The sequence below is a fragment of the Equus asinus genome, chromosome 10, assembly GCF_041296235.1.
Source record: "Equus asinus isolate D_3611 breed Donkey chromosome 10, EquAss-T2T_v2, whole genome shotgun sequence".
NCBI classification, from domain to species: Eukaryota; Metazoa; Chordata; class Mammalia; order Perissodactyla; family Equidae; genus Equus; species Equus asinus.
The window spans coordinates 51,550,321-51,577,202 of NC_091799.1; the positions used below are offsets into that span (position 1 = coordinate 51,550,321).

Here is a 26,882-nt window from a genome sequence, read left to right on the forward strand (position 1 = left end):
TTAAAATCTCAGAAACGTTCAATAAACATTTGCAGAGCAAGAAAATAAATAACATCGCAAAGGAGCCAGCAGCTCCCCGTTTCCCCTAGTGTCATTCGGGTTCAAGGTGCATGTGTCTCTGGACAAGTCACATGTCCTGAAGGCAGGCCATCCCAGCTCTCTGAAGGCTCTGAGCAGTTGTGCCCTTCTCCCTCACCCAGTGGGTCCCCTACACCCTCACTGGACAGCTCCTGCCCTCAGAGAGCCCTTCTGGCCTCAATCGCTTCTCCATCCTGGCTCCCTCTCAAGACCAGCTGTCCAGAGCCCTGGTTCCTCTCCTCTGCTCTGCTCACAGAAGCCACTTCGCCAGCCGGCCAGAGCCCCCATCAGCCATGCCATCGAGGGCCAAGAGCTGGGAAGTTGGGCTCAGCCCTAGCCAGGTCTGGTTGGCTTGGCAGCCAATGGGAAAACCCAGGGCCCCCGGGAGCTCTGGGAGAAGGAAGCTCGATCTCAGCTCTGGCTGCCAGATGATGCCAGCCTGTCCACTCGACAGAAAAACACACGCTGGCCGCCTGCCCCGGGGTGTTGCCAGAAGAGAAATTTAATCTAATTTACATACTTCTAGGTACATTGATAACCAAAATGTGGCCACTGAAAAAGTTAAAAGGTAAATCAGCTCCCGGTTTCTAGCTGGCCCAGGATTGCAAAATAAAAGATCCACGTTCCTTATTCTCTACACAAAACGCGTTTTTAAAAAAGTGAAAGGTCTAGGGAGCTATACATAGAAAGCAACAGTGAAAAGAGGGAGGGGGCGGGGGGGGAGTCCCACCCCCACCCCCTCCCAGGCTCTGGAGCCCCCAGGCTCTGGGGGACCTTGACATGGCAGGAGGCAGCTGTCAGCTCTGAGCTCTTCCTGGCTGGGAAGGCCCCTCTAGAGGGGCGGGGGTGGCCAACAAGGATTTCCGTGGCATCGTGGGCTCAGTGGGGGCTCCCAGGCCCTGGCGGACACAGAGGGAGTGTGCCCTCCCCTGAGCAAGCACCGTGGCATGACGTGGTCAACTCAGGAACTGGGGGGCTGGGGCAGGTCCCGGGTCTCACGAGGTGCGTGCGTGCGCGTGTTCACGTGTGTATGTATGTGAGAGGATATTTAGGGGGGCAAGAGGGAACCAGGACAGGGGTCTTTGGGGTCTTTGCAAATGGCCACGGATGGGAAACACAGCCCCGCCTGGCTGCTAGACAAGGGGGAGTGATGGCCTTCCTCCTGTGACCAGATCGGCTGCCTCCAGAACCTGGCCGCTGCTCCTGCTGGACCAGGTGGGCATGGGCTGAAGGAAGACGCCCTGTGTGTGGCCCCAGAGTCCCCGGGCTGGGGAAGGGCAGCTAGCTGGCTCCTGGAGCCCAGGCTGTAGTGTGCCCGGCCCCCAAAGGGGACCGGTTTGAGGTTTTGGCTTGCTCCTTTGGAAACGGAAAAGAAAGAGGGAGAAGAGGGAGAGGGGGATGGAGGAGGAAGAGGAGACAGAGGTGGCACAAGAGGGGATCTGGAATGCTTTTGTGTTAGGGCGCCTCTGCCGCTGCTGTCTGTGCCTGCGGGGCCTGGGGCTCCTCAGGCGGCGGGTCCGCTTTGGAGAAATTCATCTCCAGGATGTGCCGCTGTAAGTGCCGCACCCACTCCTCCTGGATGGAGAGGGGCCCCTGGAACTCCACTTCACAGAACCTGTGTGGGGAAACAGAGGAGTGGCCGCTGCTGGGAGGAGAGGTGGAAGCATGGCCCTGCCCAGGTCTCCAGCCCCTGGCCATGCCCTGAGCATCGGGCATACCTGCTGCTATTCAATGTGGACAGAACAAGCCCAGGATGAGGGACCCAGAAGCCAGATGTTCCCCTCTGGACAGCTGGCTCTACCCGTCAGAGGTCATGGCAGGATCCCCTGGAGACCCCCATTTCTATGCTCAGGGCCATCTGATCTGTTGGCTCAGATGCTGGGTAAGGGCCACTGGGCTTCCTGAGCACCTGTCATCTGACTGAAGCCTGGGACCTCAGACGGGTGAGGGCACCGAGAAGCAGGTCCCACCACGCCAGGCTCCAGGACAGAAGGAGTGGGGCCAGGGAAGGGGGCCAGACACAAACTTGAACCCACCCTGCGCATGCACCCAACTCACCAGCTCCCCACCCCCAAGGCCCCTAGGGATGCCTCACAGCGCAAAGGCCCAGAACCTGAGCTTGTGGCTCAGAGACTTGGATTGGAACCCTATTTCTGACCTGGCCTGTGCGGCCTGAGGCAGGCCACCTTACGTCTCAGACTCCCAGTTTCCTGGCCTCCGATGTACACCTGGACTTTGGGAGCAATGAACTAAGACCTGTTTTTCTCCTAATCAGGCAGACACCCGTGGAACACGTACATGTGCCAGGCACAGTTCTAAGTGTCTTATAACTCAACTCTTTTAATCTTCATAGCAAATCTATTAGGTAGGTCTGTTATCAACCCCATTTTACAGGTGGGAATATTGAGGCATGGAGCAGGTAGTCCTTACTCAAAGTCATTAAGCTGATAAATGTTAAAGGCAACACATTTGAACCCAAGTCTCACTGGCTACCAAGATCAGGGTCTCAGTCCAATGCTCGGAGGTGCTGCCGTCTGTGAGCAGCCCTGAGCCTGGGTCCAGCCACACCCAAGGCAGTCCTCAAGGCTACATCTTCCAAACCCCACCAGCCCCTGTCCCGTTCGGAGGCTCTAGGTGGCCAAGCCCCAGGTGGTGGTCTCACTCCCTCTCCCGGGGGCTGTGTACCTGCACTTGAGGGTGTAGATGTTGCCAACGAACTTGACAAGTGACGTCTGGGGGGGCCGGGGCACCAGGGAGGGGACTGGCCGGACCCGGGGTGGGGGTTGCCGCACCTCCTCCAGCTTCTGCTGCAGGTCACTGGCCTCCTCGCCCCCTCTGGCCGCAGAGGTGTCTGGAGGGCGGGCTTGTCGGCGCTCAAATTCTGAGGTGGGGAGAGGGATGGGAGATAAGTGGGAAAGCGAGGCCTCCAAGGCCTCCGGGGAGGTCCCTGCCTTCAGCAAGCAAGGGTGGATGCTGAGGGGAACTGGAAGACAGGAAGCTGGGGACTGGACCCTGCCTGAACCTTGGCACAGGCAGGATGGCAGACAGATGAGTGAGTGAGTGAGCAACTGAGGAAGCGACTGGCGACGCGGAGCAGGGAAGACGGCAGGCCGCTGCTCCCTCGCGACCCTCCCCGCCAGCACTCACTGTTGATGTTCTGCCGCTGGTGCTCCTCGGCCTTCACAGTGCCTGGTGGGCTGGCTGCCAGAGGCCGCTCCCCACCATCGGCCGCCCGACCAGCCTCGGGCCCCGGCTCACCCCCGGCGCTGCGGCCCACCACAGCCAGGCCCCCGGGTGCCAGCCCCAGGGGCGGCCGCTTGTCGCTGTCGCGGCCGTGGCCGGCGCTGCGGAACTTCTTGGTGAAGGGGCGGCCGCCCTGGATGTAGCTGCGGTAGGCGCCCACCTTCTGGGGCCGGTGCTTGATCCACTCGCTCAGCGTCTCAATGGGCGAGCCGTTCACGCACCACTCTGTCACGCCAAACTGCCGCAGGTGCGCCCGTGCGTGGCTGGCCAGGGCCTTGCGGTTTTCAAAGTAAAGGCCACACAGCTCGCAGCAGGCCTCGGTGGCTGCAGGCAGAGGGGTGCTGCTGAGCCTTAGCCCAAAGAGGGCAAGAGAACCCAGAAGGTGCTGCCCAGGCTGGGAGCCAGTCCCGCCTCCCACGGGGCCTTGCCATGGGGCCCCTGCTGGGGGTCAGGGTGTGCACAGCATTGCCTGGCCTTGCTGGCCCTGGCAGATGCCCTCCCGGGACCCTGCCACCCACTGCTTACAGGAGTGGGAGGTCTTCTCGTGGAGAGTCTTTGCCTTGAAGGGCAGTTCAGTCTGGATGTAGGTCTTGGCCTTGACCTCTGCTGGGAGGAGGCGGTCCTCCTGCAGGGGCCGCTTGGCTGCCACTGAGGCCAGGTAGCCAGTGGCTGAGGGCTTGGCCCCAGTGATGGGTGCCAGGCTGAGCTCACGGGGAGCCTGGGCCAGCCCAGCTCCTGGTTTGCTGGGCCGGCCAGCCATGGGCACCAGTGGCAAGGTGGCCTGCATGGGCCCAGGGGCCGCGGTGGGGGGCCCATCTTCAGCCAAGGCAGGGGCCAGGTCGCCAGCTGGTGGCTCCTTCTTGATGAGGCACGGCTTGGACTTCTTCTTGAGGATCTCCCGCAGCGTGTCGATGGGCGAGCCATTGACGGACCACTCAGTCACGCCCATCTGCCGCAGGTGGGAGCGTGCATGGCTTGACAGACCCTTGCGATTCTCGAAGAACTCGCCACAGAACTCGCAGCGGATGTCACGCACCGGCTCTGCCCGCGATGCTGCAGGGGGTCCAGGGTTGGGGAGAAGGAGGAGGAGAAGGAGGCGGCGGCTGCAGGCAGGAAGCCTCCAAGCTCAAGGCCAGTGTTAAATGCCCGGCTGCCCCATACATGCAGCGCCAGACTTGAAGGACCCTCTCCCTCATCTGCCTCCAGGGGCCCTTGTGTACATCATCCAGCCCTTCTGCGTGTTCTGTCACCTCAGATTCTAGCTAGCTGGCTTCACATCAACTCCCTGTGGACCATGAAGTGTTGAGGAACAAGTCTTCCTTCAATTCCGGGCTCAGACACCAGCGTGGCTGTAACCCCATGTGATGCTGGGCGAGCCACTTCTCCTCTCTGAGCCTCAGTTTCCTCCTCCACAAAATGGAGATGGAAACCACCTCCCTGGGTTCCTGGGAGGGCCCAGAGTGGGAGCAGTTCAAGCACGGGGCACAGAGCAGGCATGAAACGCACACGAGCGCTAAGGCAGTGGCCTGGGCCATCCTCACCTGCACGGCACACAGCAGGGGCCCGGCCAAGCTGAGCAGGACAAACACAGCAACAGTGTAAGAGGGAAGCGAGGGACAGTGACACTACTACTGCTGCATACACAGAGGTTTGTTTCACTGGGCACCGTGCCCAGTGCTTCATACCACCTCAAAAAACCACAGAAAGCTGGGACCACGCTGATCTCCACCTTCCAAAAGAGGAAACTTGCCCAAGGTCACATATTGCTAGCCTGTGGAGCAGCTGAGATCTTAACTCAAACCTGACTCCAAATGTTGAGCGCTCGGTGACCAGGAATATCAGAAAGACACAGTGCAGACACCTACTTACATCCCTCTACTCCTGCCCATGGCAGACATCACTGATTGTTCCCTGCAGTCTTTCTCCCTGGGAATAGGAATCTGCCAGCCACTACCAACTGGTTGAAGATGGCACGAGAGAACCTTTTTGCCATCGCTGAACAACAGAGTCCTACATCCCCGTATGAGTGAAGGAGAATCAAGAAGCAGCTCAATTGGGGGTCTGGGTAGCAGGGACACACAGCTAGCCCTTTGTCCTCTGGACCTGTATTTTCCCTTCCATTTCAACCCTGGGTTCTCTGGGAACCCCCAAGGGGGGAGGGCAGGGGGGAGACCCCTCTACCTGTTCTCCTTGCCCTGCCCCAGGGCCACACTTACACAGGTTCAGGGGGGTCATGTCTTCCCGTGGCGTTGCCCAAGGACCCTCAGATGAGTGCGGCTCCCCATGAAGGGCCCCTGGCAGCATCTCCCGCTTGATCTCCACCCGCATTTGTTCAGGCTTCAGCTTCTTGGGCAGGGAGGGTGCAGCCAGGCCTGGAAACATCTTCCGGGCCGTGGGAGGAGAGGCAGTTGGTGAGTGGCCCAGGGGGCTGCCTGGTGGCGGCGGCAACTTCTTGGCCAGGGGTGAGAGGTGAAGGTCCACAGGGCTGCGGGTTTCCAGTGAGCTGCCAGGACCTCCGCTGCCCACCACCTTGGCCAGGGCTTTGGGGCTGGGCCCCGGCGGGTTTGGGGGTCCGCCAGGCCGGGACTGGGTCCGTCTCTTGAGGATCTCCCGCAGCGTGTCGATGGGCGAGCCGTTGACATACCACTCGGTCACACCCATCTGTCGCAGGTGGGAGCGTGCATGGCTTGACAGGCCCTTGCGGTTCTCGAAGAACTCGCCACAGAACTCACAGCGGATGTCGCGAGCTGGCTCTGGGCCCGAGGCTGCAGCAGGAGAGAGGAACAGTTAGCATCCTGGGCACTGTTAGGTCGTCACCTGCGGGTCTCCTGGTCAGCCGGGGGTGGCTGGCAGCATGCCCATGGGCCAGGGTGGTGGTGGAGGGCAGGCGTCAGCGAGGGAGCTGAGGAGTCGGGGGCGGGGGGCGGACACCCAGCAGGAGCAAGGGGAGGCTCCAGGGAGCACACGCGCCCTTGGTCCTGGCAGAGAAGGATGGAACCAAGACTACAGCTCTGCGGGTTCCAACAAGGACGGGGGCAAGAGGGCAGGAAGTGGTAGCCTAGGTGCCACATGCCATCCAGACCAGGGGCAACTGTGGGCACCTTCCACACCAAAAGGCAGCACCCGACCCTTGGCCTTCATTCTCAGGGAAGGTCACAGTCATGGAGGTCAAAGGCCAAGAGAGAGGGCATAGCAGTTGACTGCTAACAAGATCTCTGGGCAGAACCGGCCCACTGCCAAGGGCCCCTGTCCACTCCCTGCCCCAGCAGAGAGGGAGTAGGGAGGGGCCGCAACCCCCTCCCCCGGGGAGGGGCTCCAGGGCCCGCAGGGAGGAGGGGCGGCTGAAGCGAGAACCTACAGAGGTTGAGAGGAGACGGCTCCACATCAGAGGCCCAGAAAATGCCGGCGGCTGTGGCGGCCGAGAGGTCCTGCTTCCCCCAGGGGCTGGCCGTACCCGCGGCCTTCAGCTTGGCCTTCTTGGCCGGCGGTTGGGGGGGGAGCAAGGAGAGGGCCGCGGAGGCGGGAGATGGCCGCCCCAGCTGGGCCAGGGCGCCGCGCCCGGGTGGGAGGCGGATCTGGACGCCGTCCCTCCTGATGAGCCCGTGGAGCACGTCTATGGGGGATCCCTTGGCGTCCGGGTCGCTGACGCCCAGGTGGCGCAGGTGGGCACGGGCGTGGCTGGACAGGCCCTTGCGGGTCTCAAACCAGGCACCGCACAGCTGGCAGTCCAGCTCTCTGCCCCCGTCACTATCTAAAGCTGCGGAGACAAAACACAGGGGGGGTTCACGGCCGCCACCTTGGCCGGCCCTGGGGGACTGAGGCAGGAGGGCCTGCTGCGACTCTCGGCTGCGCAGGCCTTTCAGGGTCCAAGACTCGTGCCGCAAATTTATTTTAAGAGGTTTTGGGAAGCAGGAAGTCCTATTCCCTGCCTAGCCCTTTGGCATCAAGGTGAGTGTGGAGAGCTTAAGGATGTGGGGTGGAGAGGCAGTGGCCAAGTTCCCATGGCACCACCTGATGCTCCCAGGCCCTTTTCCTGGGACCCCAGCTTCAGGAACAGCACAGGGTAGGTGGCGGGTGCAAAGCAGGGCCCCGCCAGCTGCCAAGCATCATGCAGCCAAGGGCACACCTGCTCAGGGCCCTGCTCCTGGAAGCAATGCAGACAGGAAGCAGCTTCAACAGAACAAGAGGTGCCAACTGGGGTGCCCTGGTGGTCCAGGAGCCAGACCCTGGGCCAGCAAATGTGTGGAAAGACCCGACTTCCAAAGGGATGCTCTCGTTAAACCTGCTCACCGCGCCTGGGTTTTTCCCCAAACTATACTTTGCCATGCCCACAGGCAGCCCAGGAGGCACGGTCCCACCCCTGGGCACAGGCAGAGGTACTTCTGCACAGGACAGCCAGGAGGATGTGAAGACAGGAACAAGCACGGGACCTCCTGTCAGGCAGACCACTTGTCTACCTGCAGGACCCAAGATGCCCCGTGGGAGCCCTGGGTGCCTTCACTGCCCCAACTCTCAGGCCCAGAGAAGACCAAAAGCTGCCCCACGTGGCGAGGATGGCCCTGGGAGGCTCAGCCCCAGCCAGGCCTCCAGGGGGAAGAGCAGCAAAGTAAAGTGGGAGACAGATGATAACACGCAGCGCGGCCGGCCCAACGGGAGATGCAGCACCTTGACCAACACTCTGACCCAGTCAACCAGGACGCAGGAGCTGCAGCCCCCACTGCCCCCACCCTGGGCTCTGATGCCCCCACCCCAAAGGACCCCCCTCAGCTCCCAGGACCCGCACTCACTGAGGTTCAGGGGCCCCTCGTCCTCAGACTGGGGCCATTGTGCCTTTGGGGAGGCCGGCCGGGGGCTCAGGGACAGCTGGGGGCTCTTGTCCTCAGGATTCTTGGGGGTAGGGGAGCCCGCCAGGGCCAGTGGTGCCTTCTTGAGAAGTGGGGAGCTGGGTGGGTGGGCCAGGCCCTTGGCCGAGAAGCCAGGAGGTGACTTGATGGCCTTGTTGACAGCAGGGGCATCCAGGGGCTTGGCCAGGGCGAGCAGGCCGGGTCGGGGGGCCCCAGCGACCACCTCCTTTGGCGAGCTGGACTTCTTAGTCAGGCCTGGGGGCAGCCCAAGGGGTGTGTCAGGCAGGCCCTTCTGCTTCACGAGCTCGTAGAGGAGGTCGATGGGGGCACCGCTGCTCTCCGACTCGGCCACCCCCAGCTGCCGCAGGTGGGAGCGCGCGTGGCTGGACAGGCCCTTGCGTGTCTCAAAGCAGGCACCGCAGACCTCGCAGGTGGTCAAGCTCTGGGCTGGAGGGCGAGATGGAGGCCAAGAGAGCAAGCTGTGAAGCCCCATGGGCCCACTCTGCCAATTCTCCCCCCCTGGGGGCCCTCTCTCACTCCAGCTCCCTGCAAGTGTTCTGCTTCTGTCAAGCCCTCTTGATCCTTAAAATGACCCTAATGAAGCAGGAATTAGCCTGTCCAGTTTACAAATAAGGAAACTGAGTCTCAGAGAGAAGGGTTGTGCCCAAGAGCATCCAGCAGGAGGCAGAGCCCTTCTGTGGTCCAGCCAGTGGAATGCCTTTCGGAACTCCAATGTATCAGGGTGTCCTGGCAACAGGTTTTCACACACATGCTGACCTGCCAGGCACAGGCTTCACAGAGCTAAGTCCTAGCCACCCTCTGCAGCTCAATTCCTGGCCCAAATGCTGGGTTGGAGGCCCCAGCCCCAGGGCCTGTGATGCCTTGCAGCCTCTCCTGCAGAGCCCTTATCCCCCGAGTCTGCTTCCCTACCTCCCTGCTCCTCAGCTTCAGTGACCCCAAGAACAAGCACTAGCTCTGTTTTGCATCTCTCACATCTCTGGGATCCATCACAGTGCCTGTTGCAACTCAGTAAAGACCTGAGGATCAACAGACAGACAAGGCAGTGTCATGTAGATCACACAGCTAATGAGAATCAAAGTCAGCAAATGACCTTGGTCTGAGTATGAGCTCTTGACAACCATGCCCACTGCTTCTCTGGATGCCCCCCGATGCCCTGTGAGGGTGCAGCCCAAGGCCATGCATGCCCAGGGCAGCAGAAGCTCAAGAGAGGACAGCCACGTGTCCCCTTGGTGCCTTGGGGTGCCGGACAGAAGGCAAACCTGGGACCCTGCATGAACCCCCAGGCCCAAGAGCTCTCTGTGAGTGTGACCAGCCTGGCCACTATCACCTGGCCACTCACCCTTGAGGTCTGGCAGCTCTTGCTTGCTGCCATGAGGAACCTCTGCAGCCACTCTGCTGCTCAGCCGATTGGCCACCTGCTCCAGGGGCCCAGGGACAGGCAGGCTCTTCTTGGGGAGCGGTGAGGAGCCCAAGTCCATGGCTACCATTGCGTTTTCCTCAGAACCCAGGCCTGTGAGGTTAGGAAGACAGGCTCAGCCCAGGCAAAATGTGCCTGTCTATCCCCGGAAGGACAGAGGGTGGGGGCGCAGTAGTGGTGGGAGGGAGTGCCTTATTCCTCATCCTTGGCGCCTGCTCTCACTCTGGGAGGCAGCACATCCCATGAAAGCTGAGGCTCCATCCATAACCCCCAGCACCAGTATGACGCATGGACGTTGAGGCTGCCCACTGACAGCAGACACTGGGAGCAGCTTCCACCCACCAGAACACAGACAGGTCAGGGGACGTAGTGCTAGTCTGAGCTGAGACTCCCATCCTAGGAGATCTCAGAGGAAATATCTTTCTGGGCAGAACTTGTGGAGGGGAGCAACTGTCAGTCCTGGGGGCAATCAGAACCAGAACTCGGTAAGGGAAAGCCAGGGTCAGAAGCCAGAGAGGCAATGCAGTGGTGGGGAGCCAAGGACAGGGCAGAATGTCCACCAGGTGAGAGGGCTGGGGCTGCAGAGACAACTGGGGGTCCCGGAGTAGACTGCACATCACAGCTGAGCCCTAAGCGGGGTCCGGTGAGAACTGGGAGCCCGGGCCCGCAAGGCTCTGGCTGCGGACAGGAAGTGTGAGAATCACAGAACTTTGTAAGAAGTTTTGGAGGCATCTATCAGGCCAGGAAGCTTCCCCGGGGGAGATGTGCGTGCGAACAGGGAGTCCAAGGCGCGTTCCCACGTCTAATTTTTCAGAGCAAGGGGCCAGAGGGGCTTGCTGAGCTCAGGTTTGGCGTCCGGGGCAGGGAGGGGGCGCCGAGGATGAAGGGCTGTGTCAGAGGGGCCTCGGGGGCGCTCAGCCGAGCAGCGGCCAGGCAGGTCCCCGCCGAGTCTGAGGCCCCGGAAGCCGGGAGAAGGCCGGCGGGGCACCGGCTGGAGACGCCGAGGACACGCGCGTCCGTGAGGGGGCCGGGCCGCGTCGGGCCGCCCGGGAGCAGGTTTCGGCGCCGGAGGGCCGGGGCTCCGGGGGCAGAGGCATCTGTCAGACGCGCGGGCGTCCCGGACGGCAGGGAGCGTCCCAAGCCTGGGACGCTACGCGCGGACAGGCCAGGGAGGCCGGGGGGGCCGGGAAGGGCCCCGGGCCGGGCCGGCGGCGGCGCGGGCGCGACGGGACGCCGGCTCCCCGCTGCGCCCTCCGCGGCGCGGGCTCTTACCCGGCGCGGGCGCGGGCGCGGGCCCCGGCTCCGGCTCGGCCTTGGGCCCGTCCCGCGACGGCGGCGGCGGCGGCGGCGGCGGCGGCGGCGGGGGCGGCGGCGGCGGCGCGGGGAGGCCCGCGGGGCCCGGGCTCGGGGGACCGGGCGGGGGCGCCCCTGCGGGCGCGCGCTCCCGGGCGCCCCCCGCGCGCGGCCCCGCCGCCGCCCTGCTCTCCGCTTTTGTCACTCGGCACTGGGCGGTGGAGGCGGCCATCTTGGCTCCGGCGCACGCGGGGCAGCCGCGCCAGGCGGGCTCAGCCGAGCGCCGAGCGCCGAGCGCCGCGCCGCGCTGCGCCGCCCCGCCCCGCCCCTCGAGCGCGCCCAGGGCGGCCGGCCGAGCACCGAGGGCTGAGCGCCGCGCTGGTCTCGGCCCCGCGGGCGGGGGCTGGAGCCACCGAGCTGCCCGCGCCGGCTCGCAGAGGCGTTCACGCCGTGCCCGAGCGGCCGCCAACTGCCGCCCCGGCCTGGGCCTCGGCGGCGAGGGACACTTTCCCCTACCCGGATATCCCTAAAGTTAGGATGGGACTCCTCCGGCCACACGCGTCCGCCCGCCCTAACATCGTCCAGGCTCCCGGAGCCCCAACAGGCGGAACTAGGACCTGCCCTGGGACCCTGCTCCATTCCCTTCCCCTCTGGGTCTCCCTCCGGGTCGGGAATCCTGGAAGACATCCGATCCCCAACCACGAGGATCCCCCCAGCATCATCCTGGTATCCAAGTGTCCCCCGACGGCGCTGTCCCGCAGTCTTACGGAACTCCCCACGTGGCCGGCACCACATTTCAAGCACAGCTCGCTTCCTCCCCAACACCAAACCGGTTGCCCCCAGCTGTTCCTTGACAGCTGGGTGGGGCTAGAATCTGACTGTTGCCCCGCCCCCAACCTGGCACCCGCCCCCACGGCCCACTTAGGGAGGGGTGGGAGAGGCTTCTAAGGACAGCCGAGCAGGGCCAGTGCCCAGACCTAGCCTTAATTTTGGGTATCCTTCCTCAAGGCAAGCCTTCCAGGATCTTGTCAACCACTCCTGAACCGCCCCCTGCCCTCCAGGTGTCACCGAAAGACTGATCATAGCTCCACCTCACAAGGACAAGGCCAGGGCAATGCCATGCCGACTCCTCACATCCCAGTAGCTTGGCCAGCTCCGCCAGCACTAACTGGGGACTTGTGCATTGGTCTTCCCGTGGAAGCAGCTTAGCAACAGCTGAACCGGACTGCTAGGTGCATCCTCCCATCCCTGGGGTGCCTGGCCCAGGTGCCAAGTAAGGGGTGTGAGCCCGACATTCAGGCCTCTACCCAGGTGACAGAGAAAGAAGGTGGCAGGGCTGGAGCCTACAAACTGCTTCCTGTGACCTCCAGCCATCCACAGAGCTGGCTCAACCTCCCAGCCACCCCTGAGACAGCACAAACTTAGCCAGGTGTGTGAGCTGAATGCCCAGAAGACAGCCTTCAGCAGAAGCAAGAAGCCTGAGGCCACATCCCCACTCTGCCTCTCCCAGAAGTGTGACCTTAACCAACCACTATCCTCTCTCTGTGCCTCAGTCTCCTTGTCCAAGGAGGAGAGCGGGCTCTGATAACTCCACCCACCCCTTTGCAGACCCTCAAGTGCCCTCCACTGGTCAGGGGGCTTGCAGATGGGTCCAGCCAAGCCTAGAGTACAGATCTAGATAGGAACCTGGAAGCTCCAGGTAGGAGAAATATGGAAGGAAGCCTCAGCCCCAAGCAGCCCCTGGACAGTGCCTCCTGTTCAGGCACCTTCTCTATTCCCCAGGGCCCGCCTACCCCTCACTGCCAAGTTTTCTGCCTTGAGGTTTAGTAAAGGCTCCCACAAAGTCAGGCTTTGTAAGCCTGGGTCCTTCACCTTTCTAGGCTCTGCCGTGACCAGCTACAGGCTCCTTCACCAAAACATTACTTCTGGATTTCCCAAGCTGTCCTCCACTGGCAAGACCACCGAACATGGTGTTCAGAAGTCTAGCTCTGCTGCTTTGTGACGATGGCAAAGCAGATGACCCACAGTTTCCTTATCCATAAAGCAGGAACACAGTCATCCTTAGCCCCACAGAATTGTTTTGAGGTGTAAATGAGATGAAACCTTAGTACACAGCAAGCACTCGACTATGGGAGGGTTATCGATGCTGTCAGACAAAGTAAGCACCATTGAAAATCTAGATCTGCCCTGTCCAACAGGATTGCCACTAATCTTGCACTAGCCTTGTATTTCAAGTGCTCAACAGCCATATGTGACCAGTGGTGACATATGCTTCAGGACAGCGCAGATATCTAGAGAATATTTCCATCATCTCAGAAAGCTCCATCGGACAACACTGCTCTACATAGATGTTATTAAGAGCAAGGATTCTAGAGCCTGATCTGCCCGTGGTTTCAAATCCCAGCTCTACTACTTCTGGCTGTGTGACCTTGGGCAAACTAATTAAGCTCTCTGTGCCTCAGTTTCCTCATCTGTAAAATGGGGATAATAATAACACCCACCTTGTAGGGTTGTTGTGAGGATGTAAATGAGTTGGTGTTTGTAAAGTGCTTAGAACAGTATCTGGCTCCTAGTAAGAGCATGTATGTTAAAGTCACTATTGAGCTGGGCAGAGAGGACTGGATCCAGAAGCAGCCCTAGCCTGGCCTCAGAGTAAAACACAAATGACCCCAAAGTGGCAGGGCGGTTGTGAGGATGGTTGTCAAAATACTTTGTAAAGTGACTTGAAACACTTCTGGGAAAGTGGAAGTGGAATGGCTGCCACCCTCCCACCCCTCCATCCCTCTGGGCCCCTGGGAAGTGCCAGGGCTCCAGCTCTGCCTGCCCCCTCTCCTCTTACCATCTCCGTAGGCTGGCCCAGGGTCCTCAGCCCATGTGGGTGGGAAGGGCACTGTGAGAGGTAAGCGGGGCCGGCGGGAGGTCAGGAAGCCACCTGGCAGCCCCCCGGGCTCACGGCCCAGGGGGCTGGGGGGCTGCTCAGATGCTGAGGTGGCCAGCAGCTCTTGCAGGATGTTGATGGGCGAGACAGTGAGCTCCCAGTTGGTGATCCCGAAGTCACGCAGGTGGGCCCGGGCGTGGCTAGAGAGGCCAGCCCGAGTGTCAAAGCCGGCCCCGCAGAAGTCACAACGCATCAGGCTGAAGGTGCCCGGGTCGAAGTTAGCCACTGTGGAGGGAGAGAGGACATGGACTGCCTTGTGGGGGCGACTCTCTGGCCCCAGCCCTCCCCGCCCCCAGGGCTGCTCACCCTCCTTGGGTCACACAGCCAGTGCTGTTCCTCAGCCTGGATGCCTCCCTTCCCCTCTGCCCTTCATGCTCCTGTCGGCGGTGTCAGATCACACGTCCTCCTGCTCCAAGAAATTTTCTCTGCCTGACCTCCCAGAGCTCGCAGCCTCAGAAACACTTCTCCAGTTGTGGATGTGCAAGCATTTGGGCATGTTTGATTAATACCCTTCTCACGTCTAGAGCTCATGTCTGTTTTTGCTCACCATCACCCCAGTGCTGTGAATTAAATCGTTGTTGAATGAAGAAATGGACAAAAGGACAGGACCCCCGGTGGAGTCAGGGACTCCTCTTGGCTTCCCCAATTCCCTGGTTCCCTGAGCCTCCCCATCACAGGCCTGGTCACTCAGCATCGTAACTGCCTGCTTTCATGGCTGTCTGCCCCCTGCCCTGCTCTCCCAGCGTGCACATGCAGGCATGCGCACGCACACACACACTCTCAAACACCATAGAGGACCTCCCCAGATAGGCTCCACGTCTGCCAGTGTCAGAACCACCCAGGGCACTTGCGTTGGAGTCAGACCTCCAGAGTCCGAACCTGGGGGCCTGGGAATCTGCACACCTCACAGGCAGCCCTGGGGGCTTCTGACGCTGGCCAGGGTCCCACCACTCCTGTGACGGGCCGTGGACTCCAGGAGCACAGGGACTGCTGTTTCCTTGACTGCTGTGTCCCCAAGTGCCCAGAACAGAGGGGACCTCACTCAATAGGTATTTGTACAAATAAGGAGTAAATGAAATTCCCTCCCTGGCGCTGACTCCTTCCTCCAGCCGCTGGAAGGGCTGGGGCATTGGGGCGTCCCCACCCCCACCGACATGGTGTCCTTTGCTGTGGCTCCCAGGTCTTCCCAGCGGGGAGCCCCCGACTTCACCCTACTCTGCACCAGGGAGGATTTAGATGGAGGGCTGGTTGGTTCAGAACTCAGCCGCCCAGCCGTTCGTCTCCTGGCCTCACAGGGAGTGGGTGCTGGAGCCAAGCCGCCATACCTTTTTTCTTCTTCTTCTGGAAAGAGAACCTGCGCTCGATGGCCTTCACCTCCTCAGCGGAGATGAAATGCCGCACATTGTAGCTGACGCCCACGCGGTTCAGGTGGCCACGGACGTGGTTGGCCAGCCCGATGCCGTTGTGGAAGCGGTCAGGACAGTAGGGGCACTTCCGCTCCTCGGGCGGCAGTGCCACGGCCGGGTCCCCATCCAGGAGCGTGTCCAGCCCCAGCGGGCCGCCCAGCGGTGAGTCCAGGAGCAGGAAGTCCAGGGGGTGGGTGCCCCCCAGCCCCAGCTCCTCGGGCTGCAGCCTTGGGGGTGCCCTGGCCGCTGCAGCCATGACCTGCGGCCCAAGCTTCACCACCAGCACGACGGGGACCATCCCGTGGAGCTGCTGCTGCTGTGCCTGTGAGGCTTCGGCGGCCCGCAGGGCCTCTCGGAAAGTCCGCTTCAGCTCCAGGGCCAGCTGTGGGATGAGGTTGGGAGTGGCTGGGGGAGAAAAGACCCCATTTTCAGGGGAAAAGTCCATTTCTGAGGCCACTGGTATGCCCTCCTCCTCCTCTTCACTCCAAGGGTGCCTCCGGTCCCCAAGCTGGGCTGGGAGCCCCTGTGGGTGGAAGGCGCTCTTGTTTCTCCCGGGCTGTAAGGAGTAGGGGGCCGATGCTAGCGGTGAGGGAAAGGCTGGCCTCGCCAGGGGCCTCTGGCTGGAGCTGTGCGGGAGTGGCTTTGACAGTGGGAAATCCCTCATGCCCAGCTGCTGGCAGTCTGGGCCAAAGGCCAGGCTGGGGTCGTATCCAGCAGGGTTCTCCTGCCACGTAGGGGCCAAGAGCGGTTCAGCTTTGCCAAAGTAGTCCTCAGCGGCATCAGGGAAGCGGGCATACATGTCTTGGCTGGTGCTTGGCTGGCTGGCAGCGTCCTCCTCAAAAGCCTCGCCATCCTCCTCCCAGTGGAGACGAGCGTGCATGAGCCTCATGTGCTCCCTAAGCAGGCTCTCACTGGGCGCAGGGAAGCCACAGAAAAGGCAGGCACTGAGGCCCGAGGAGTCTCCATAGGGGTGATAGGCGAGGGCAGTGGCATCAGGGCCCAGGCTGCCGGCCCCGCTGTTGCCCCCGAAGGGCTCCTTGGCAGCCTGGCCTGACGGCTCGCGCACGTGCAGCTTGGTGTGTTGCACAAAGGCCTTGGAGGAATTGGTGCCAAAGATGCACTTGGGGCACTGCAACCGCGCCTCCCGGCCCTCGTCGCCAGGCACATGCTTCAGCTTCTGGATCTCCTCGAGGATCTTCTCCCTGGAGGCTTGGTGCAGCTGCCGGTGCTGCTCGAGGGCGCCCGGGTCGGCGAAGGCCCAGCCACACTCACCGCAGGCCAGCGGAGCCGGGTGGGCGGGGGGCTCCTGGCCTGGGGCGCGGCGGTGCTGGCTCATGTGCTCCAGAAGGTGCTCCTTCTGCTTGAAGTAGATACTGCACTCAATGCAGGGGAACACGGCCGGCTCCTCGTCCTCATCCTCGTCCTCGACCGGGCTGGCCATCCCCTCGGCCACCTCCTCCAGCAGCTCACACAGGAAGGGCCCTGTCCGGATCCGGGGCAGCAGTGGCTGCAGCCGCTCCACAGATGCCTCAGAGTTCACTGTCCAGGTCTGTGTGGCTACCTCAGAGGCCGACCTGGGCAGGCCCCAATCAGATGGCTGAGCCAGCTCCTCCAGGCCCACCAGGTGCTCTCTGGTGCCCACCACCGCCACATCCAGCGTCTTAGTGTTCTCTTCCACTGGCACAAGCACCGTCCTGAAGGAGGCGAGGGGTGGTGGCTGGGATGGCAGGTCCAGGCGCAGCCCTGCATCCTGGGGTGGGGCCTGCTCATCTGTGTCTCGGAGCCAGTTGAACCTGGGGCGGCTCCGGGGGGCCTTCTCCAGGAACTTTGCTTCACTCTGGTGGTGCAAGAACCTTCTAGAGCCCTCGAGCTCAGCATGGGGCTTCACAGTTCTCACAATGACTGAGTCCTCAAACCTCTGTTCAGATGGGATGCTCTCCCCAGGTTCCTGGACCAGGGGGTACTCCCAGGGCCCCCGACCATCAGGGGGACCAGGGAAGTGGCCCAGGAGATGGGGAGGTGGGGAGCCCGGCCGGAAGTCCAGGCTGCCTCCATCCCAGCAGCTGCAAGGAAGTGCCAATGGTGACAGGTTAGCCACAGGCCTGTTTCCCTTCCTTGGGTGAGGGAGGGGGTCTTGCAGGCAGTCTGAGACAGGCCCCACAGACCCAGCCTGAGGGTGGCCTCAGAGGGGCTGGGAGTGTTGGGGTGAGGGTGGCAGATGGGTGTATCACATGTGGACCCTTCCAGAGCCCTTGGGCCAAAAGCCAGGCTCGCCTCCCAGGATGCACCTGACCACATAGCCCAGCCCCAATGCATCATGGGGGATTGTGCAGAGACCACACCTGGGGTCACAAGGTGTGTCCCCAAGTCTGGTGGCACAGTCAACTCTCATCTGTCCCCCAGGAGGGCCCAAGGCTCTGCCCTGTGCTCCAGGCTGCATCTGTCTTGGTCCTCCCCAAACTGGGGTGATTTAGTTAGCTGAGTTTCAACTTTCCAGCAAATTTGGTGAAACTCTGCTGGATAAACAACTCAAAGGAATGCACCATTTCTCTGCATCTCTGCTCTTGGAAGGGCAGAGTCAGGAGAGGTTAAGTCCCTGCTCAGCCCCGGGCCCCTGGGCCCCTGACCTCCTTTGGGAGAGGAGGAGGCAAGGCAAACTCACTGAGCCTCAGTTTTCCAGTCCTAAAAATGGGGACAAATCCCAAGAAGCAGGCGCCTTTGCATCCTTATGCAATGTGTAAGGAGCTTTCTCACACCCGTAATCAAAGAAAACTTAACCCACAGCAGGTGCTTATTTAAATGATCACAACCATAGACTTTCAAACGGGGCCCTTGACCTTGTGCAATGCAGGGTGAGGATGACACAACCCAGGGCTGGGGAAGCACTTTGCTTGGCCTGATGTCTGGCTCCCCGTAAGCCCATGACCAGTGTGGGTTCTTATTACGACTGTTCCTGATCCAGCTCCCTTCATCTGCCTCCACCAGGGGCTGTCGATCATGCTTACGGAACAGAGGCGGACACGGTTCCCTGGAGAGGCTGAGCAGAAATCACAAATCACCTCTCTAAGCCCCATCAGTGACATGCGGCCCTAACAGGACCATGCCCCGTGGGATGGGGCAAAGATGCAGTGAGGCAAACCTGTGCTGGGAGCCTAGCACGCAGCACACGCTCCGCGATGGAAAGCTGTTGTCAATCCTGATTTGACAATTATTATGTATTAGCACCCCCCAAGCCTTTTAATGGAGGGTGGCTGCTGTCAGCATTGCTGTGGATTCCTGCTCCTACTCAACGTCCCTTGGGTCCTTAAGGCAAGTTCATGAGATGCATCTCAGGCACTCCATTTTACGGATGAGGAAACTGAGACTCAGAGAGGCCTAGCATCGTTCTAAGGGTTGCCTGCCAGAGACGGGACTCCAAGGGTCCAACCTCCAGGCTCCTGCCCCTCTGGCCCAGCTCCCAGCAGGGATAATGAGAGTTGACTGTCTGTGTTCATCCCAGTCCACCCCTTGACCCCCTACACACCCAGGGGCTTGGCTGCCAGGGGCCACCTCTTCCTGCCTGGCCTCCTGATTCCCTCCTGTCCCCTCCTCACTCCCGGGGCTCTTCTGGGGCCGGGGCACATCCTGCTTGCCCCCCTGCCCTCCCTGAGGTCAGGGCCAGCGTGGCACTCACCAGCTGCTGATCCGATGGGTGGCGGAGGTGGCACGGGGGAGGGCTTCGCTGAGGCCGGGATGGGGCTGCCCGTCTGCAACAGAGAGGGGAGACCCTGAGGGGCTGGGGTCACCCTAGCCAGGGCCCTTCACAGCACCGCAGCTCCAGGAGCCCTGTCGGGCGCCTCAGCAGGGCCCGGCAGCTCCCCATCCCTCTGCCCGGAGAGGCCTTTGGCCTCTGCTCTCCTGAACCCTGAAAGGGGTTTCTTTGGAGGAGTCCCCTTAGCTCTCCGGGGGGGGCTTGCTGCCTTCAACCCTCTTCTCTTCACTCCTGTCTGGCAGCCAGGGTGATTTTTTAAAGTCACACCCTGGTAAAAATTCACCTAGTTTCTCATCATACATACTCTAAAAGCCAGAGTCTCAGCTGCCCTACCAGGCCCTGCCAGGGGGCCTCTGCAGGCCTCTCCAGCCTCAACTCCCTCTCCGCCCCCTCACTCCCTCCGCCCCAGTCCTCAGGAAGCCTCCAGCCCACCTAACTCTTTCTGGCCGTGGGGTCTTTGCACTGGCTGTTCCCTCTGCCTGGAGAGCCCTTCCCTGGCCATCTACTAAAGTGAGCTCCTGATTTTCTCTCTCATCACCTGTTTCACTTCTTTCTTAGCACTCTCTGGAATTGCATAGACCCTTCTCTGGATGACTGCTTGCCTGCGTCCCCTGCCAGCACGTAAGCCCCTGGAAGCCTCGTTCACAGCAGGTTGGCACATAGCAGGTGCTCCACCAGTCCTTGTCAGACGGTGAGCGAGGAGCCCTCTAGCCTGTCCCTGCCTTCTGGACCCCCTTCCAGGCCTCCATCCTACAGTCAAATCCCCTGCTGAGACCCCTCACACAGATAGAGCCAACTCTCCATTATCCGCCTGTGGAGCCAATGCCTGGAGCGACCACAGGAATCCCGGCCTGCGCCTCCTCTGCCCACCGCACCCGCCTGACTCGGACAAGCGTGCCAATCAGGGCACAGGCCAATTGCCCGGGCCAAGGTTAACACACGGGGGGAACTTGAGCCCCATCCAGAGCCTGACAGATGCAATTACTGGATGAGCTTCAACTGGAGGACAGTCCAGAAAGAGGGCCAGGGCCAGGGCTCATTCTCTGTCCAACCCCCACCATCCAATTTGCCCAGGAAATTGAGAGCTGACTGTCAGGAGCCAAAGAATTAAAAGGACTGGCGAGGGTAGGAGGGTGGTCAGAAAGTTGTGGTCACTGCCCAAGAGTCTTTCTGCTGAGCCTGAGAGGAGGGCTGTGGCTGTCAAGTGGCCTCTGGAAGGTGAGGGTGGTGATGGGGTACAGAAATTTGCACTGTCTGAAGCAGTTTCTCAACCTTGGTGCTATTCCAATCCAGGGCCGGGTCACCCTCTGTGGTGGGGGGGCATCCTGTGCACTCCAGGGTGTTGAACAGCATCCCTGGCCTCCACTCACTGGATGCCAGCAGTCCCCCCGCCCCTGGCCCTACAGTCATGACAACCAAAAATGTCTCCAGACATTGCCAAAGTATTCCCTGGGGGCAGACTTGGCCCCATTCAAGAACCCCTGGTGGAGACTGATAGGGAGCAGATCCAGGCCAGAGGTGTGCTTGGATGCAAGGGCAGGTGGTCAGGGTGGGGTGTGGGACAGGGTTCGAGGGTTGGGAAAGCAAGGACTGGACCAGCCAAGGGAGAGGGACCCCCTAATAATGGGGTCTCTTGAGAACACAAGGATCACAGACAGGAGCTTCTCAGGAGAGGGCAACCAGTTCACCAGCAACAAGCCTAAGCACAGCCCAGAGGCACAAGTCTGAGGGTCCAGGCGTCCTGCTTCTGAGATTCTGGGACCCCAAGCTCCCGAGATTCCGAGCGTCCCAGATTCGATGATTCTGCGATTGCTGTTGTTTAAGAATTCCGCGAGCCAGGGGGCCGCGCTGGCCTCTTTGAGCAGCTCCAGCGAGGCTCCTATTTTTAGTGGCAGCAACTTTGGAGGAAGCAGGCCAAGCAGGGCCCTGTGTCCAAGACACCTGGGGGTTGGGGGGCTCGTCCAGAGGCCTCCACAGCTGGTGGGGATCCAGAAGTCCCTATGGGTCAGACGAGGTACCCAGGATGCAGCCCTTGGCAGTGGCCATGCCAAGGGGCCTCATTCACTCCTGCCATCTGGGGCCCCAGAGAGGGTTTGAAAATGAGAGAGGGAAAATGAGAAGGGTGTCCATGAGCAGCTTGAACCCCAAGCCAGGCAGCTTGACAGAGTGGCCAAGAATCTAGACTTCAGAGTCAGAAAGATCCGAGTTCAGGGCCCAGCAGTGACCTGAGGGCCTGCCTTTCCCACTCCAAGCCTGGTTCCTCCTCTGGATAATGGAACAGCCACCACCCTAGTCTTGCAGGGCCAGTGAAGGGTGCCAACAAGATCACAGTAAATGCTCAGTCCAGAAAGGCAGTGGTGGGGGAAAGGAAAGGAGGTGGGAGTGCCTGAAAGGTCAGAGCTGGCTTGGAGACATCCGAGGCTGGACCTGGAGTCTCAGGCCGGCTCACTCTATGCTCTGATTTCCTCCCCAGCCTGGGGCCCCACGAGGGCAGAAATGATGTGTTGTTTGGCCCCTGGGTCCCAATGCCAGGCATGTACTGTACTCTTCACCAATCCGTGGACCCTCTCATCCCCAAAAGCCTCGGCTGCACCCAGGAAGCCAACCAGGGAGACCAAACATGGTGCGGGGGGCTGCCGGGAGGCGTGGAGGCTCCAGGCCAACAGCCACGAAGGAGGACAGAGAAGGCAGTGGGTGCATCCGTGTCCTGGCGGAGATGTCTCGAGGTGGCCACGCCAGGGGTGCCCTTGGGGGGCTCCAAGGGCTGGGCAAGGATGAAGGAGGGCCCAGGCTTCGGGGTGGAACAGCAGCCCCAGAGGCTGTTCCTATTTATAGGCATCACAAGACTCCTAGGGCAGGTGCCTGTGGCAGGGAAGGGGGGTCGAGCAGGGCAAATGGGCAGCGGGGAGACGCTGTGTTCAAAGCCCAGGCCCTCCTCCAACCTCCAGGCCACGACCCCACTCCAAGTCAGGCCACCCCGCCCACTCCAGGCCCCCATTTGCTCAAGAATACCATTAAGGGTGGGCCCAGCCCCCTGAGGCAGCCACCTCCCCCTCTACCCAGGCACGTGCTCTGGACCCTGATTGACTCCCAGGGGAGTGAAGATGCACCCACCTGCCTACCTTCCCTCACTCTCCAGACCTGGGGCTTCTGCCAGGGAGAGAAACAGCCCCCAGTTCCTCAGAACCAGACCCAGAGAGGACCTGGACCCCCAGAGCCTGTTCCCTGGGGCTCCCACAAAGTCAAGGTCCCAGGCCAGCCACGTCTCTGGGCTTCTGTTACTAACGGTTTGTAGGAGGGGATTATACTTGCCCTCAGGGGTCTCACTTTGCCACCCCCCTGCATGACACCTTCAGGTGCCACGAGTCACCTTGTCACAGTTGTGTACACTGCACCAGCTGACCGGACGCCCCCTGCCCTCTTTGCCTGACTCACTGCTCCTCATCCAGGCCCCCCCGTGCTTCCCCCATTGCATCCCCAGCGACTGTGTCATAACACCTGGTGGCTCTCTCCTCCACCACAGATGGCAGGTTCCACAAAGGCGGGGATGGTATGTGTGTTTGGTCACTGCTGTACCCTGGTGCCTGGCCCCAAGAAGGAGCTCTGTAAATATCCGAGCATCATGAGTGGTGCTAAGGGACAACTGGGGCAGGTCAAGGATGCCTTGACACAGGGTGGTGGTTAAGGACAAGGATTATCAAGGCAGGTGACTGCCTGGGCGTGACCTTGGACAACTTACTTAATCCCTCAGGGTTTCAGTTTCCCCATCTCTAACATGGATAATCATAATTGAGGCTACCCTACAAAGTTCTTTTGAGAATGGCATGTAGGAAGCCCTGACGAAGTGCTTGGAGGTTCCTGGAAGCCAAGCCCTGTAGGGCAGGCCAGGGAGATGATGGGAGATGTCTGGTGCATCAGCCTGCACTACCCCACCACTCTCCAGCCCGACGAGACTCCTGCCTAGTCCTTGAACATGCCAGGCTCATCCTTACCACAGGGTCTTTGCCCCTGCTCTTCCTTTCACCTGGCTTGCCCTTCCCACCATTCATTCCATGCTCCTCTCAAATTCCACCCCCTCAAGGAGGCTTTCCCAGGTCTGCCAGGCACTCTCCTGGCACTCTGTTTCATACCTTCACAGCATCCGTCACTACCTGCCCTTCTGTTATTTGTATAGTTGCTTGTTATGCCCTACTAGAAGGTCAGGACCCTGAGGGCAGGGACTTTTGCCTCTTTTGTTTATGGCTGTATCCCCAGCGCCTAGAACAGAGCCTGGCACATAGTAGGTGCTGAGTATTTAATAAATGAATAACAAATCTTAAGATAGGGACAGTGTGAGATCCACTTTTGATGGGTAAACCGAGGCACAAAGGGGTGGCTAGCATCCTTGACTACTCAGTCTCTCCCTAGCCACTAGAGGGCACAAGCTGTTTTCCCCGTGGCTCAGGGGCAGGACCCAGCAAGACAGTGCAGCAAGAGGGAGCTGGGATACGCTGGCGGGAAGGAGATGCACCTGGAGAACTTGTGGGCTCCGGGTGGGGAGCTCGGGGGGCTAAGCTGGGACCTGGACTGCATTAGTGTGCCCAGAGGAAGGAGCCAGGTGGGACTGAACTCAAGCCTCAGCTCCTCACCACCCACTGGGGGGCCTTGATCAAGGCCTCCCAGGGCCTCTGTTTTCACAACAGTAAAATGGGAAACTAAGCAGAGTGCCAAGACAGGCCTCTGAACCCAAGCAGAATCAGAATCCCAACTCGGACCCTGCTGGGCTAGGTGACCCAGTCTCCTCTGTGCCTTGGTGACCAGGCCGGGTGCTGCCACAGCGCCCACCCTCTTACCAGTAATGCCACCTCTGCCATCCAGAATGTCTCGGGGGCCCTCCTTGGCGACAGGCAGGTAATGGGTGGACTGGAAGATGCCACCTTCCCCCTCAGCAGCCTCGGCCCCACCTTTGATGTCATCCCTTGGTGCTGGGCCAGGCAGTCTCTCAGGGCCACGAGGACGATCTGGGGTGGCCAGGCCACCTGCCAGGGGTCCATCCATGGATGCTGTCTGCTTGGCTCCACTCAGATTCTGGGCTGGCTCAGCGAGGCATCGTAGGTCTGGGGGCAGAGAGACAGGTACTTAGGAGAGGTAGGAAAGGGACTCTGCCTCAGTTTCTCTTTCCTTGAGCCCCAGTCCTCATCCTGGCAGCCCAGTGCCTCAGTTTACCTCCCAGCCCAGGTAAGATAAGTAAATGGTGTTGTGGTCCTATCCACACACACTGTATCCTGGATGGCCCCTGTCCTCAGTGTACCTCAGTCTCCCCACTGATAACTCTTCTCTTCACACAGATCCTGCACTGCCTCAGTTTATCCCATTTTTATACATGCATACTCAGCCACCTTGTTTTATTCCAGCATTAATCCTGTCACCTCTCCCAGATGCCTCCCTTCCTTCACACACTGCTGCACTTTCCCCAGTTGTGCTGGCACTTCCACACAAATGCATACTCCATGCCCATGCCTCAGCAAGAACCCCAGCCACTTCTGCACTCTGTCCTATACACCGTCTCAAGTCCCCCAGTCATTACCCCTGCACTTATCTCATACTCCAACCCTCCCCATCAAGTGTTCTTAGGGTTCTCCAGCATGAACCCCTTCACCTCACACGTAGCCTCAAGTGACCCCAGCATACCCCTCATGCATACCCAACCTGGGACCCTCCATCCCACCCTCCTAAGATCTCTCTAGTCTGTGGGCAAAGGGGGCAGATGGGGCTCCTGGTCCAGAAATCAGGACCTTGGGGAGGCCGTGGGGGTGGGGGCTGTCCTCTCCACCTATAAATACCTTCAAGGTAACGGCAGAAAGTGAAGGGCAGGAATGAGGCGCCCTCCCCAGGGAGACAGTGGGGAGGCCAGGCCCAGGCAATCGGGGCGGGGCCGGGGCTCCAGGCCTGGCTGCAGGCGCTTCCCTCAGGGGCCTGGGGGCTCCCAGGGGGCCCGTCCCCGTACTGGCAGTCGTGGCGGGGGTCCCTGCCCAGGCCCGGAGGAAGCACCTGCAGGCGCCCACCCGGTGGGCACTGCCCGCCAGGACCGGGCAGGACCGCAACTTCGGAGCACTTTGGCAGCGTGGGGAGCGGGGCTCCCCCCTGGACGCCCCCCGGGGGTCGCAGGGGTGGTGGCGGCGCCGCGCCAGCGCACCCTTCTGGGGGCCAGGGTCCAGCAGATGCGCCCTCCGCCCGTGCACCTCGGGGCGGGAGACCCCGCGGGACGCGCCGTGGTACGGGGGACACCTGCCCCAAGACCCCCGCTCCTCCCCCCACCTGCGCGGCCCCGCCCCCGACCAGGCCCCGCCCCTACAAGCCCCGCCCCCGCCCCCCGCTCTGGGGGGTACCGCCGGGCCCGGCCCGGCCCCGGCCTCCCCCTCCCCGCGCCGGCTCCGCCCCGCCCGCGGGCTCCCCAGGCCGGGCCGGGCCTCACCGGGGAGGCGGCGTCGCCGGTCGGGCACCGAGGCTCGGAGCTCCCCTCCTCGGTGCGGCCGTCGCTGCCGCTACCGCCGCTGCCGCTCCCGGTGCCGGTGCCGCGGCCTCCGCAGCCGCCGCCGCCTCCACCGCTTGGGGGACATTGTCCCTTTAAATCGCTCCCCCCCGCCGCCCCGCCCCCCCGGCGGGCCGTCGTGACCTCAGCGCGACAGCCCCGCCGCGCCGCCATGATGGGGAGGTCTGGGGCACCCCCTCCCCCCCTACAGCCCCCCCGGGGAGGCCGGCCAGCGGGCGCGCCGCCATGTTGGGAGTGGCCAGGCGGGTCACCCTTAAAGGGCCCGCGCGGCCTGAGAGTCCAGGGAGAGGCTCTGTTTCCATGACAACACTCTTGTCCTCCTGCCCCCAATGGCTCCTCATCACCCCACTGTTCTTCCAATGCTAGGCCGACTAATAGCACCAGAAGAGTGGGGAGGGGGCAGAGAAGTTCCCCCATGGACCATTCATAGGTCATTAAAGACTCCACCCAGCCAATCTTCAGTCCCTTGCTCCCAATCAGCTACCTTCCAACCACAAGTGTACTCCCTCCTTTCGCATTATCCACACTGGACTTCAGCACCTCCATGCCTCTAGGGCTGCCCTAGGTCCCCAATACTAAGCCCTCCTTCTCCCCCCAACCCCCAGGATCGCAGCCTCTAGGAGTACCCCATCATGCACTCAGGATAAGCCGGCTGCTCTCTTACATCTACCGCCCATCTACACATCCAACCACCCATGCATCTCCCCACCCATTCATCCACACACTCACTCAATCGACCACTCATCTATCTACCCAATCAACTAACCACCTATCCATCCACCCCCTCCAACCACCTATCCACCCACCCACCCACCCATCCATCCATCCATCCAAACACCCACTCAAAACACCATCCACCTCCCATCTACCTACTCCATCCACGACTCAACCAACATCTGATCCTGTCAGCCAGCTAGCCACCCTCCCAAATCCCCACACCCATCCACCCATCTGAACACCCATTCAACCCACCCACCCATGTCCCATCTACCTGCCCACCTGCCCACGACCCAAGTAAATACTCACTTATCCATATGACCAAGCAAGCATTCCCCCATCCCTACACACCTGCTTCCACCCAGCCACCCAGACATCCATGCATCAATTGCACATTTCCTTGTTTGTCTCCTCCACTACAGTATAAGCTCCATAAGGACACGAGTTCTGTCTTCTGCCTAGTTCCTTAATGTTTTTCCACTGCCCAGCTCAAGAGTCTCAGGAGACTTCAACAAATGTACATACAATATATATAACCGTGTACTCAATGAATTCAGGTATTTATTTCCTACTATGATCTAGGCCTTTTCTAGGCAGACATATCCATTCCAGCTAACCACTTACTTACTTATCCACCAGGGC

General features: G+C 61.0%; 1 protein-coding gene across 8 annotated transcripts; it reads right to left on the bottom strand.

Moving 5' to 3' along the window:
* Positions 1-25,586, bottom strand: WIZ (WIZ zinc finger). 8 transcript variants are annotated; one of them, XM_044779337.2, is made up of 13 exons: positions 25,446-25,586; positions 23,824-24,087; positions 18,914-18,986; positions 15,160-17,303; positions 13,736-14,059; positions 9,526-9,696; positions 8,109-8,612; positions 6,680-7,078; positions 5,538-6,086; positions 3,847-4,374; positions 3,226-3,645; positions 2,764-2,959; positions 1-1,693 (listed from the first exon to the last, which is right to left on the bottom strand). In XM_044779337.2, the coding sequence occupies exons 2-13, from the start codon at positions 24,026-24,028 to the stop codon at positions 1,534-1,536; spliced, it is 5,673 nt and encodes a 1,890-aa protein (XP_044635272.2). In that variant the 5' UTR covers positions 24,029-24,087; positions 25,446-25,586; the 3' UTR covers positions 1-1,533. The 8 variants fall into 8 exon arrangements, with proteins under 8 accessions (XP_044635272.2, XP_070375367.1, XP_070375368.1 ...); XM_070519266.1 differs by lacking the exon at positions 9,526-9,696; XM_070519267.1 differs by lacking the exon at positions 6,680-7,078.
* Positions 25,587-26,882: the final 1,296 nt, after the last annotated feature.

Excerpts from the sequence above, each read along its gene's own strand:
- WIZ (XM_044779337.2), bottom strand. The coding sequence starts at position 24,028 with ATGGATGGACCCCTGGCAGGTGGCCTGGCCACCCCAGATCGTCCTCGT. Across the intron at positions 18,987-23,823 it reads TGGCAGAGGTGGCATTACTG|ACGGGCAGCCCCATCCCGGC; the intron begins GTAAGAGGGTGG and ends TCTCTGTTGCAG. Across the intron at positions 9,697-13,735 it reads TGGGCCAGCCTACGGAGATG|GCCTGGGTTCTGAGGAAAAC; the intron begins GTAAGAGGAGAG and ends CTAACCTCACAG.